At 30.7% G+C, this 14,780-nt stretch overlaps 1 protein-coding gene across 3 annotated transcripts in view; it reads left to right on the top strand.

The window, feature by feature from the left end:
* Positions 1 to 12,631, top strand: part of LOC107457292 (acetoacetyl-CoA synthetase) — a 47,119-nt gene extending 34,488 nt beyond the window's left edge. For all 3 annotated transcript variants that reach the window (XM_087168301.1, XM_087168304.1, XM_087168307.1), the window contains exons 14-19: positions 3,093 to 3,206; positions 4,224 to 4,349; positions 7,385 to 7,454; positions 9,151 to 9,209; positions 10,595 to 10,797; positions 12,257 to 12,631. In XM_087168301.1, the coding sequence (XP_087024427.1) occupies positions 3,093 to 3,206; positions 4,224 to 4,349; positions 7,385 to 7,454; positions 9,151 to 9,209; positions 10,595 to 10,797; positions 12,257 to 12,406 (722 nt within the window). In that variant the 3' untranslated portion in view covers positions 12,407 to 12,631. The remainder of the gene's footprint in view (positions 1 to 3,092; positions 3,207 to 4,223; positions 4,350 to 7,384; positions 7,455 to 9,150; positions 9,210 to 10,594; positions 10,798 to 12,256) is intronic.
* Positions 12,632 to 14,780: the final 2,149 nt, after the last annotated feature.

Here is a 14,780-nt window from a genome sequence, read left to right on the forward strand (position 1 = left end):
TTAAGTTAAATACAGCGATTAAAGTTATGACAATCAACTTTTGCTCAGACTTAAAATCAGAAAAGATTTATTTGATTTATCTGTTTTTGCTTCCAGTTAAAGTAGATGATTGAAGTTATAGCAATATCTTTTCACTTAAATCTTCAATCGTTGAGCCCCTGAAAAAAATTTTACGGGAATTTCCCGATTACGCACTACTCTCAAATTGAATTACATGGGGAAAACCAGTTTTTTTGACGCAGTAAAACCTGCTGCAAAATGTTCGGAAACTAACGCTAAGAGCAAAGCAATGATATATCTGCTTTTTGCTTCAAGTTAATTGTTATTTAACGAAACAAAACTCGATAAAAACTATGTCAACATTGTGGTCAATGCGAGACGGTAAGAAAAACTGCATTGCAAAAATTAAGACTTTCAACTGACTGTTTTAATCTGATTATGATTAGGATGAAAAACAGAGAGAAACAGTTTTGTCAACAAAACAGTTTTAAACCGTCAAATGTACAGTGAAAGTCTGTAAAAAGAGAGGGAATTTTTAACAGTTAGCGAATAGCAGTTAAAAAGAGATTTTTTTTTTCCAGTTTCTTTTATGAAATTTTTTTTTTCTGTAAAATTTACAATTATTTTTCACAGTGTAAAGAGCGGTACATTGATATACAAAGTTATTCATAGATTTGTTGAAAGTTGTATTAAATTTTCAGCAGTTTTTCTCACCAGTTCCATTATTTTAGAGCAAGTTGTTCCACTGAGTAACTTTTCCCGATGCAACTATGGGAACGTATTCTAAGATTCAGTTTAATAATTTAAAAATAATTTCAACAAATATTCTTAAGTATTATACAGGTCAGTAAAACTGAATGACCAAATTTTAAATATTTTTATTTTAAAGGCAATTACACATCTTACAATGGTACACGAAATTCAAAATAAAGATTTAAGATCTTTTTTCAGTTTTTCAGTTACAAATGTGCGATGCGTAACCGTTTTGCTTCGCGCCAAACTTCTATAGGGTAGTTCGGAAAGTGATTTCATCTTTTCCAAGCAGAGAACTTCATTGTATTTTTTTGCAGTCAACTTCAGGCTTAAATTGCATAATTATTATAAATTTTGAAAGCTAATAGCAGGAATCTTACTTGTGAATAATTTCGATTGATTCCTTATTGTAGATTTTGGTTAGTGGCCTTTCAAATATAAAGAGTGAAAAACAGAATTTTTGGCATATTTTAAATTTTTACTACAGAAAAGGTAAAAATGCTGTCCAAGCAAGAAAACCCCTATCCAATATGTGGAAGATGTATTGACAGTCTATGCCAGAACAAAATGTGGTTTGCATAATTTCGATTAAGATGCATGAGATGCACGAAGCCAGTTTAGGCGGATGGAGACACAATTAGGGCATTATTTAATGCAAACTAGAGCCGTGGTAGCTCAAAGGATAGAGCGCTCGCCTCTCAATGAGGTGACCCAGATACAAATCCCAGCGATGGCTGGTCGATACGAATTCCACAACTGACTAGCACCGACCTTAGTGCTGATGTAAAATATCCTTGGTGGTAGACGGATCATGGGATAGAACTGCCTAGATAACAAGACTTCCTAGATTCCTAAGTGATTCAGAACAATACCTCCTAGGAGAGAGAAGGCACCGGTTACCGTAAACAAGAAATTTCCTCCTTTAGTAGTCCAGACGTAATGACAGCTGTCGAATTTCTCTCACAGCGCAGATTAGTAGCCTGAACGTAATGACATCCTTCCTATTTTTCCTCCACTACGCAGTTTGTTTGTTGCGTCGGATTCCTAAATTGATCCGTGCTGAGGTATTCTCACTTCTAGGAGGTTTTTGTTACAATCCCCTTTCCGACAGGTGAGATGTTTTTGCGATTTTCCTTTTCATGTAACGTAAGTGCGCATTAGTTCGGGCAAAAAGTTCTTCACGAAAGCAAATTTTCCTCGAAACTTGATCCAATGATTCTTTTGTCTTCTAGATTGGGCTCACAATTACCAGGCTACGGAGCTAAAAATTAGTAGTAAACTCAAGATTGGGTCAGCTGTTCAACAACGGTTATAAAGCAAAAATAATTATGCAAACTGGTGGATTACAACTCGTAAGATCACTGAGAGATTAAATTTGTTGAATTTGACCGTTCATGATCATTTGAAACTGCTAGGTTTATTCTCAAAGCTCGACATATAAGTTCCTCTTGTTCTTATATTAGTGACGTTGCATTGATGCCAAGAAAACTATCCATTTTTGAAGCGCATCATCAATAGGAACGAGAAATGATTTGTTTATAATATTTGTTCGGGTCTCTCGAAAATTTTTAGACGGTAATACCTTTACCTCAAATGGGGAGATCAAAAATCACCTGTATCAGTCTTTACCAGCAAAGAACGAAACTTTTATGTGCTAGGAATCGTGATGCTACCGGAAAGATGACAAAAGGTATTGGACCAGAATTGACAATATATAATTCAATAAAATTTTTACCCACTTTCAGAAAATCTTCTTTAATTTTCACAAGAAAAAAAACTAAATTGCTCTCCGAATAACCCACTATTTTGTAACAAAGATCGTTGAACGCATTCTATCGTTTCTATTGTTGCACAAATACGTTCATTAAGTGGTAGTATTTTTGGAATCTTTGGGGCAACTTCCTACAAAGAAATCAAAGCAAGGACCAAGTAAATAAGTGTAAATTTCTTGTCCACACGCTCTAAATACTATTTATGAACGATGCAGTACAAAAACTTAAATACCGCATTTGTGCAGCATCAGGAATCATTGACACGGTGTAACTACAAAATGAGGGCAACGAAGTAGATAATAGATATTTGATGTGTAACAAAAGATGTAAATGAAATTGATGTAAATGAACAAAAACTTTGATTTTTTGTATTATTTCTATCAGTGTATGCAATAGTTTTCATTTCGATACCATAAATATTTAAAATCCGTTTGTTCCTTTGTGATAACTTTGAAGTATAACTCTTTAAAAAGTTTAGATAATTAATTCATATTATTCCCTCTGTATTTTGTTGCATCAATTTGAGAAATACGAATAACAAAGATTAAAACTGTTTCATGTTTATAGGTGCAACGGAAGTGTTTGGTGCTTTTTCGGGATTCGAATTTAATACCCCTTCCTATGGCGGAGAAATACAAGCCCCTGCTCTTGCAGTAGATATAAAATGCTACGATGAAAATGGTAATTATAAAATTATAAGCTCGTCTTTCCTCTTTAAAAAATTTTTAGTGATTCGATCTCTTTGTTTTGTTCAATAATGGTTTTTTTTGTGTGTTTGTGATTAAAAACATTTAAAATGATCCCCACACATTTTAAGAAAAATACTCATATATTCCAGAAAATTAAATTTGAAACATTTTTACTTTACCAAAGAGCAAAAATGCCTCGATCACAATGGTAATTTCAAAAAACACAACTCATTACTCTTTTAAGAATGCTCTTGTTAAAAAAATTTTAATTTTCAGTGAAGTATTCTTATTTTTGTTCGACAATAACTAGTTTCGTTCGAAAAGTCCAAAATTATCCAAGCATATTTTTTTTAAAGAAATCTGTCCGATATATTTTAAAAATCTTACTTTTGAAACATAAAAATTTCGTCGCAAAAATTTCAAACATTTTTTCTTTTCCTGTGGTAATTGAAACATGTCTTTCTAATCTTAAATCATTGTTGAAACTTTTCTTATTGCTAAATCTTCTCATAAAACAAAGTTTTGATAAGCATTTTATGGTTAGAAGGAAATTAATGGTAAGTAGGGCAAAACATTTGAGCCAATGAGAATTTTACAGTAGAAAATGTCAAAATGATCTCTCCTACGGATAAATCGCCCTTCATACGGTAGAGATGATCATACTCTCACCGTTGCTGGATGTTTTAACCATCTAACAGACTTATTATGAAATTTCTGTAGCTTTTGTAATGTTTATTTCGAACAAAAATGAATTTAGGGAGTTTTTAAATTGAACAGTGTTCATTCTAGGAATTTGACTACTGTTCCATATATGTAGGTATAAAATCTACTCTGAAAGAATGAAATCGAATCCTGAATATTTCCGATTGTCTAGAAGAGAACAGATTAAAAACTTGTCCTAAATTGATTATTGTAAGCACGTACGCCTACAGTTAATTTTGAAACAGAAAATAGTATTATCAAAACTTTAGACGAAAAACTGGAAATTGCTTTTTTTCTTTTTTTTTAGGACAATCAGTAGTTGGGGAGAGAGGAGAATTAGTAGTGGCAACGCCAACTCCGTCTTTTCCTGTTTTCCTGTGGAAAGATATTGATAACAGAAGAATGAATGACACCTATTTTTCTAAGTATGAAGGTAAAAAAATTATTAGATGAAAATATCTTCAAATACGAATTTAGTCGACAGTTTTTTGTGAATCTAGTTGTAAATGGCATTAAAAGTAAGTTAACCGTTTGAGGGCGACAAAAGCTCTCTTGGAATGGCTCTCCCAGACACTTTTTTGTCCTGGAACCAGGAAAATTCCCATGAAAGCACTTTGGACCAGTTAACAAACTCCAGAGGCTGTCAGCAAGGCTCTAAAGGACATTCCAGAAAACTCACTTCATTCGATCTCTAATACTAAAGGCCTGGTTTCTTAAGACAAGCTCCTTCTCTGGGCGTCAGCGGGAAGTTGACGTACCACTGACGCCAACATAATACTGTTTTGTTAGCTCAGCGTGAGCAGTCGGTCCAACGCAGACATTATCTCGCATTGCGCATGCGTTAATAATGTTGAATTGGTAATGATTTTATTATTGTCGACCAGTGCTTTAGAGAACAAATAATGATTTTATCCAAGAAAAAGCACGTTATAGCTTAGTTAAATGAAGAAGAAGATGAAGAAGAAGCTATGCGTAATGTTAAAATCAAAATCTTGGCTGATTTCATTGCTCTGTTGGATGTTGTCCGCCATTGCTTCTGCCGTTAACGTTGTAATCCAACTGCAGTTGATTCGGACGTCAATCGTCGCTCAAGATGAGCTTTCGATGACGTATGCTATCTAACTCCCAAATTGACCAATCAGGGGTTAGCGCTCACTTCAAGCTGACATTTTGTAACGCCGACCTGTCCTAAGAAACCAGGCCTTAAGAGATATATTGGGAACAGCTGCTACGGACACACCTGTTGCCTGAGTGTAACAGTCGGGTATCTGATTTATTTGTTGTCGGTGCTTTCATTAACTGAAATACATTTGGTAAACAGATTACAGATCTTCAATTGGCTGAAATTATATTAGGCTGATATGTGAGTGTAATGGATGAAATTGTCTTCAGCAATCACAATACGTATTTACAAAATAAGTCAAGCATTCTCCTTTTTTGTTTTTATTTATAAAAGTTTGACCATTAATTAAAGCCAGTTTGACTTAAATAAGTTTAAAGAATTAAAATTTCGATAACACAATCTAGTAGTAACTCTTAACTAATAGTTTGGAAAAGATCTATAAAAGTTAAGTGTTACCTTCAGACCGGAAACTATTCTGTAACAGGAGGAAAATATAAATTACAAAAAATATTACAAATCTCAAATTATCAGCCAAATTAATGTTAATTACTCTTCTCTAATCATCAGAATGAAAAAAAATTTGTTTGTGCAAATATTTAATATAATATAGTCCGAAATTTACAGGAAATAATTTTGATTGTAAATGGTTCTTAAAATATTGGATTATGAATGAAATAGCATACTATTTAGTAACTGGATTTCATGGTTTCTTTTTTTGTAACAGAACAATCTTGAAATTTAGTAAATCTGCATAATTGTGGTTGAATTTTGTTGACACAACACTCTAATTCGTCCTTTGAGGTGTTGTTGATCGTGAACTTGTAGGAGTAAATCTTGGATTTTTTTTTTAAAGAAAGAAAACTACGTTAAATGACATGGCCAATTCTGATTCGTAAAATGGGAAATTATACGAACTGAGAATGACTCAACCTTCCTCAAAATATTGTTCAATAATTAAAGTGAGTTCTTGTTTTGCACTCTACTTTTATATCTGTGGGGGCTAGATTGCCTATGTTGTCAATCTTCATCTAACAAAAGGCACCCCAAGAAAAATTCGAGTTAACACGTCTTATATACAAGGGAATTGAAATATTGTAGTGGTACTACATTACTCCTCACTAGAATTTTATATGGAATATCATTAGCTGATTCATCACCGTTTTTGCGAAAGACCTGGAGAGCTGTATTAAGTTCACCGGATTTAGAGAGCTGGTTGTGAGAGCTGTATTCAGTTCACTGTTGTGTAAGTGGTTGCTCCTGTGTTTCTATTAGCAGTTGAAAGTGTGCAAGTTCCAGTGGTGTGTGATGGAGACTGAGTAGCAACAATGCGAGGAAGATAATGCCACAGTCACAAATAGCAAGTCAATTGTTCAGTGTAAGCTATCCATCTAAGTAGACGTGCTCAAATCAACGTTGGCGTTATAATCAACATAGGCATGTTTAGATCACGTCCGGGTCACCAATGTGAGTCTAGATTGCCGAAGTTGTCAACCTTTATCTGTCAAAAGATACCCCAAGAAGGAATCGAGTTAAACGTCTTATATACTAGTGAATTGTAATTGTAATACTGTACTGGTAGTTACACTACATATCTAAACTACAAACCCGATGTCTCTTTTCCTATGTTGACAACATTTTACAGCAGAAAGAGTGCAAAACTCAATTCTTGCGCGAACTTCAGGAGACACGTTATTTAAGACACCTTACATACGATAACATGTGAATACAGGTAATGTATATGCAAATCTATGGTATTGTATTTTTTTTTCATACGAAATTTATGTAACAGTTTATTAAGTAATATATGGGACAGTTAATGTTTTTTCTTTGTATGGCGTCAGGTTTAATTCAGAACATATATTTTCGTTATCGTAAATTTTTAATCTTATTTTAATTTGGAGCATCCAATTATTTTAATTTGTACTGCATCCAAACCTTGTTCCATTAAACGCAACATCCAAATCAGCCAAATGTATAATCACTTTAAATGGAAGGAAATTATTAAGTAGATGTGTTATTTATTTTACGAAAATATAATTTATTTCTAAATTCTTATAATATAAACTTTATTCTTATGAAATGCATTATTTATCTTGTTTGTTATACATTTGTTTCCAAAAGCGGTTTCATTCAATTGAAAAATATCAAAGCCTCTCTTGTTAACCTAATAAGACGTACCATTTTTAGTATTCAAAGTGATTATTTGTGATAGCATTACAGTATTTTGCATTCAGTATTAAAAATCTTGATAAAAATTTTAAAAAGAAAGTTTTTATAGAATTATAATTTATATTTCATGTAAAAAAAATATAAATTTTAAAAAGAAAAAAAATATTGTCTTTCAGGTGTGTGGTCTCAAAACGACGAATGTTGGATAAATCCCAAAACGCATGGAATAGTTGTGATCGGAAGAAGGTTTAATTCTGTTCTATTTTGTTTGTTTTCTTCATTTTAAACTCATTTTAAACACTTCACTTCAGAAAGCTTTTCCTCAAGTCCTTACGCTTCGAATTCATACGTACTAAAAATAAATAAATAAAAAACAGTCGGACCTCTATATAACGAAGCCTCTAAATCCCGATAATAAGTTCTTTATATGGAAAATTCGTTAAATAGAAAATCAGCTTTTAAAATACTTAAGCAACACAAAACAGGTTTTAAATTCATAAACACTAGACATAATTAAAATAGCAATTGATGCACTTTTATCTTCTATACTAGTATCGAATTTATTTTACAAATTTTAACCATAAAAGAAATCTGCATGGAAAGCAAGAATAGAGCAAAACATTATCCATTGTTATACTATCACACACACACACACCAACATTTAACCCCGCGCCTATGCCCCTAAAAGGGCATTTATCGGTTAATGGTTAAGGTTGGAAGACGAGACAGATAGAAAAAAAGAGGGGAAAAAATAGCAAATGGAAGCAAAAAAGAGACGAAAATAAAAAGAAATATGAAAAAAAGAAACGATTATTCTATTTGTTAGGGCATTTGATTAAAAAGTGTCCAGAGCTAATTGGCCAAGTTTAGTTGTGGTTGTTGCTCAACTTTGCATAATTTTGTCATTTTTTCATGAAAATTATTTCAGGATTTCCTCGTATTCTTCTAGAAAATTAATGAGATTGTTATACTATCATGCTATTATATACATTTTCAACTAAAAAAAGGCTAAATTTATGCATTAAATTATAGTTGCATTTATTATAAAAGTAATTTTAAACATACATTACCACATCCGTTTTTAAGTTAAATTGGTAAGGCTAAAATCCGCTAATTTGAACTGAGTTTTTCGTTTGAAATGCAAACAAAAAGGGAAAGGGAATTTACTGCTTTCTCTAAGATAATTTTTAGAGAAAACAGTAGTACATTTCATAAAGTAGTGGCTTCGAAAATTAATTCAAGGTCATTTCCCCCATAAAATGTGTTAAGCTTAAAATGTCAAGAAATATTTTGGAAAATAGGGAAAGGGAATCTTAATGAAAAGTTCGTTAAGTAAAAAATTCACTTCGCTATTTGAGAGTTATTTTACAAAGAAATTGCCAAAATGTTCTTGGTTCCTTGAAAAAATTCGTAAAATAGAGAAATTCGTAAAATGAAAATTCGTTAAATAGAAGTCCGACTGTGTGTTTTTATATATATATATATATATATATATATATATATAAAATGTATGTATTAATACGAGATGCACAGGAGGTGGATAAAATAATGGAAATACATTTCTCAAGAAATACTAAAAGAATAATTTTATAACTTTAGAAGTGTTTAGATCAGGCGATTTCTCCTATATATCAATGTAGTTTAAAGTTTTTTAGAGGTTTGAGGGTCCATTAATTAAATACTAAGGGAAAATAATGTTTTTGAACACCCTATACCAAAAATTGTGGCAATAGATTTGTAACATGTGACAGTTGTTTTGGTTATTATATGAAATAATTAGACAAAATTTCACCTATAATACTATATGGTGTATATTAGTCGAAATGAAATTGTCCATTATTTTTTTCAATCTAGCTGTTCTACTTTTTTTTCAAACATGTGAATGCCATTTTTCTTCAAACACGTTTAAAAAAAAAGATTTATTTGTTGTATTTCTTTGCAGCGATGATACTTTGAAACAACATGGAGAGCGATTCGGTTCCGGAGACATCTACTTTGCAAGTAAGAGTTTTTACTGGGTTTTTTTTTTCCAGCTATTCCCCCGTACTTGTTTAAATCTAAACTTAAATTTGTATTCATAACTGACAGTATCTCAAAATAAAATTTAAAAAAAAAAACATTCTTCCCTTACTTTAAAACCAAGTGTAACCTCCATTGAATAAGTACGAGTAAAAGCAGCAAAAAAGATAGAAAATTAATTTTGATTGCCAAAGTTTATTAAAATGGCCTTATTTTCTAACCATAGAATCAATGAAAAAAAGGGGGAAATAATAATATAACTAACAAGAAACTGGAGAGAAAAAAAATCCGAAAAAGAAGAAAATGAATAAGAATCCGGAAAATAAAAGATATAATCTTTTCATCAGCTCACTCGATTATATTCACTTTTAATGAAATGAATAGAATAAAAAGAATATGTAGTAATATTTATTTATCCAAAAAACAAATAAACTCTTTCAAAATTTGATAAAAAAAAAACAGTGGATACCCAACTAAAGTAATTAAATTCTACATAAAATCAATGAGTTAATTGCATATTATTGTAAATAAATTTACTAAAAAATTACTTAGTTAATATATGTAATTTTTACCATTTTAATCCATTTCGGGAAATCCGTGGCTAAAATTATGTGCAAAACAGGCAATTATTAATTATCAACTTCTTTAAATTATCCAGTATAATATTACCTTACGTACATCCATTTTCGGGCCCATCCTTGGTAACTAACAAATCAAACGCACTTCAGTACTGCAGTAAGAACGCACTTTAATACAAAATCCCTCTATTTATGCTTTTACCTCGATTTGCGCTTTTGATTTCATATTTTGCAATCTGGCAATCTTGTTTCGAAAATATTTTAAATAATTCTTGAAAAATTTCTCGTTCATGTAAGTTCATTTGAATTCGCTTCTCGCTTTATAGATTTCGTTTCATGTTTTATTCTGTTTCTTCTTTATATTTTATTTTCGGTTTTTACGTGATATTTTACTAATTGTGTTCCATTTTATTTGTTGTATTTTTTGTAAAAAAATTTTTGAGTGCTTCTCACACTATTGTATTGATATATTTTGCTTTGGCTATATTGTTACAATGTTAGAAAGCACTCCTTTTTGCGGATATAGTCGTGTGAGTTGATGAAAAGATTATATTTTTTATTTTCCGGATTTTTATTCATTTTTTCATTTTTTTTTCCAGTTTCTTGTTATTTATATTATTTTTCTTTTCTCCCCTTTTTTCATTGTTCTATAATTTTTTCTCTACATTTTGAACTTTCATTACATTTCCGATTTGCTAATTGCCAATTAATTAAACACCTAGCTAAATTAATTTGCTTTCGTTTTCTTTCCGTGTTCTGTTCCCTTAAGTAGCGATTCTTTAATTTCAGTCCATCAAATGGAGGAGCTGCAAGATTACATCTGCGTTGGTCAAGATGGAACAGACGGTGACACAAGGGCAGTTCTGTTTGTGAAGCTGAAGAAAGGTCATACTTTCACGCCTCAGTTAAAGAAAAAGATAGCCGACACAATCGACAGGGAGTTATGGGTGGACTACGTACCGGAAGTCATCTTGGAAACTCCGGACATTCCAGTAAGCACAATGATCATATAACTATACCAAATGGTGTCGGGTATTATCGGAAATAATGCTCTTAAATTTTGTAGATTTATTCTTTTCACATCTGGATTAAATCTAAATTTTAAATAAAAATATAAATTATTAATAGTTCTTAATTTTAACAGTATTTTGATTCGTATAAAAAACATAAATGATTTTTTTTTTCACAAATGTAGCAACAAAAATCAGTAGTAGGGGCTGATAATGTCTGCAAACTTTCATGTTCATGAAGTAAATAGACTGCATTATTACTGATATTATATATATATATATATATATATATATATATACACTTTATATATATATATATATATATATATATATATATATATACACTATATATATATATATATATATATACACTTTATATATATATATACACTATATATATATATATATATACACTCAGTGGCACGACAGCCCATAGAGGGTCAAGGCCTACTGTGCCCATCTCAGTTTTCTTGACCTAGAGCTCTGAGGTGCAGGAGCAGATGTTCCGGTTTAGGTGGTCAGCCGAACGCGAAACCCCCAGTGTTTAGTTCCCAAGCATGCTTGGAATATTATATTTTATATAATATTATATTATAATATAATATGTATAATATAATATATATATATTATATATAATATATATAAAATATAAATTTTATATATATATAAAATATAATAATATTTAATAATCATCACATCTGTTCAATCAAGGTGTGTTGATCATGGGCTTATAAAAATTAACAATTCCAACAAGTGAAAATAAGCATTAAAATTTATTTTGCTTTTATCTTTTTTTATTGCTCAATAAAGTTAAATTGTTTCCTTTTGCGAAATATTTAAGCACTACAACTTTTTAGTTTATACGACTACCGGTGCTGTTAGGTGGTCACGAAGCTGACCTCACGTCAGAAAGATCCTGGGTTTGAATCCCGCTTCGGGCATGGATGTAATCTTTCTCTCACTGTTCTATCTGTTTCTCACTGTTCTATCTGTCTCTCTTATGTTGTTGGGGTGACGTTGATCCACCTATATGGTACCCACTAACAAGAAGTATCACGATGTTACTCATTAAGTACTACGATGTTATCTAAAAAATTTCACTCGATACCTTAAGGTTTGGTAGGTGGTAACAGTTTTGCTAAAATCATATTAAAAAATATATAACTGTAATTCAGAACATAATGTTTGCATTTTTATCTTTAAATTTCCATTATTCATCAACCAAAAAACACCATTTAAGAAATTGTTTCCTTCTGTTAAACTTAATTAATCTTCAATTCCATTTTACGAACGAGTAAGTTCTTTCTTTCTACTACGCATTGTTCGTTTATCCAATAAAACTTTAATTGAACCACTAATTTAGTTACTTTTAGGATTGATTATTTTTCTGGTAAAGTTAAATTTTGAAAACTGTATAGTATTTATTTATTTTATTTTTTAGTATAATCTTAATAACAAGAGGATGGAAAGCGTAGTGAGGAGGATAATTTCAACCAATCAAATTCCAGATACGATGAACATCAAGAATCCTGGTTGTTTGCAATATTTCTGTAATATTCCAGACCTGTTGAACTACAAGGGAAATTATTAAGTTCATTCATAAAAACTGACATTTCACTCATCATCATCTATTAATCATTGATAAAATCGTTGTTTTCACTCAAATCCTAAGAAATTATCTAATATTATATATGTTATGAACGTTAAACGTTGTGGTATTTAAATTTTATATTTGTATCTATAATCATTTTACTGGCTATTTATGTACTAATAAATTTTGTAAGATTTATATTTTATAAATAAAAAGTTTCTTACATTTTGTTTTTGATTCGTTCTACTTACATTCTTCCTAGTCGATATTATTGGCAAGAGCAAATTATTTTGTTTCAGTAATTATGTTAAACCTGATAACGCAACAATATGTGTATTTGTAACAAAATCTGTATGTTGCATGTTATTATGCAATAAATAGTACATATATTAAGAAATATTTCTTATTGCATGTTACATATTTCAAAATAGTTTTTCGTGGTTTTGTGGGGCGCTAAGACCGAATTATGACTGAATTTTTAGGGTCCCGTAAAATCCATGCCTTTTCAGAATTGCTTTTGATATACTTTTTTTAATTTCAAAATTTAATTACTAAATAAAATTAACATTTTTAGCATTAAATTATTTCATAGTAATAGTTTGTGAATTGCACGAAATTGAAAAATACTTTGCATTATTAATAAGAGGGAAATTCAAATAAAAACAAATCTGACACAATAATAAAGAATAATTCATAAGATCCTTGACATGCTCGTTGCTTCCTTAGTCTCGGCGTTCTTAATATCGATTTGTTGATTATTACCACGTGATTGACCGTTTGATACAGAGGATGTATTATAAAATCGCGCAATTTTTCCGGTTTAAGATTATAGTCTTTAAATACTTTAAAAGAGAAATACCTTACGATATAGAAATACGGGTAATTTTTACTTTTAAATTTGAAATTTTTAAAAGTGTGATTCTCATATTATTAACAATCTTCTCTTTCTATGTTTAAAAGTATTTAATAAAGACCAAAGGGGGCGCTGGGTATAGCAACCAATACGACTCCTATATAGTTTAAATATATTGAAATTCTTAGCGAGTAATTTCTACTAAAATGAAATTTGCATAAGTGTTTTCTTTCACCAAATATCAACAATAAAACATGTTTGCAATCTCAAAAGGTATTAAAACAACTTTCTTATGCCGCGATGAAGATGCAACAAAATTATCTAATAAGTTAGAATGCTACTTCAAATGAGGGTAAAAAATTTCTATTTCTCATCCCTAGCTTCATTGTATGTGTACTTCAAATTTGCTACATACGAACAGACGTTTGCATCGGTCAACAGTGTTATTTTAAAATAACGAAATAAGTAGAAAAATTCAAAAAAAAAAAGTTATAAAAACTCGTTCTACAGAAAAATTGGCTTTCATAGCTACTGCAATGAAAACGAAATAATCGTTTTAGCAAAGTGTGCATTTCAAACTCACACTTTACTAAAATACACAAACTAAATAATTTTTTAGATATCTCGAGAGATTTATAAACATTTTTGGAAAATAAAATGTTCGTTTTATAAAAAGTGTCCTGGTTCCAAATGAATATTGCAGTGCAAAAATCAACATTAAATAAATTACACTTGACATAGAAACATGAAATAAGTATTTCTTATTTCAACACTTTCATCTTTAAGAAAGCATTTTAATCTTTATTCCAAAAATATTTAATAATTAGCAGTGATAGAACCATTTATGTTCTTAACTTTGCATATTTCAGACAAAAATTAATAGTAAACATATGCACCTAACTCATACTGCACATGTCGATAAAAAAAGGCAATACTCTGAACTTATAATTTCACCATTAGTATTCAAACAACCTTATTCTTCTAATGAAAGATTTTATCCCACTTGATATATTTGGTCAGTCTAAGAATTTCTTACTCATAAATTTATGGGCTTAAAGAAACTATCTCTTTCTATTTATATATATATATAAATGGTTTTATGGTCAAAAAGATAAAGTATTTAAATTACTTGAAAAATTTGCATAATGTGTCAACACAAAAGATTAAAACTCTAATAAATAACTATGCATATATGTCCCATTCGCTGAACACCGAAGTCGAGCGTCACTACTCGTAGGTGCAGTCAGTAAGTGGGTGGGTAACCACTATGATCAGCCTGTGTCTTAGAGGAGTAATTTAGGTAGAGAGAACCTTAGAGGAGATATTAGGGTAGAGAGAGCTAGTCTATTGTTTGGGCTCTGAAAACTTGTTCCAAGATGGGGGTTTCCATTTTGGCGAAAAATTCATAGCTGGCGGTTGCATCGTACAGGAATATTTTCAAGAGTACCTAAAGATTTTTTCTCTCTTTTATTTTATTTTGAATGCTTTCCCAATTTTATTCCTGATTGTAAAAGATAAGCT

The sequence above is a fragment of the Parasteatoda tepidariorum genome, chromosome 1 (genome assembly GCF_982258835.1).
Source record: "Parasteatoda tepidariorum strain Cologne lab strain chromosome 1, Ptep-v5.0, whole genome shotgun sequence".
NCBI lineage: Eukaryota > Metazoa > Arthropoda > Arachnida > Araneae > Theridiidae > Parasteatoda > Parasteatoda tepidariorum.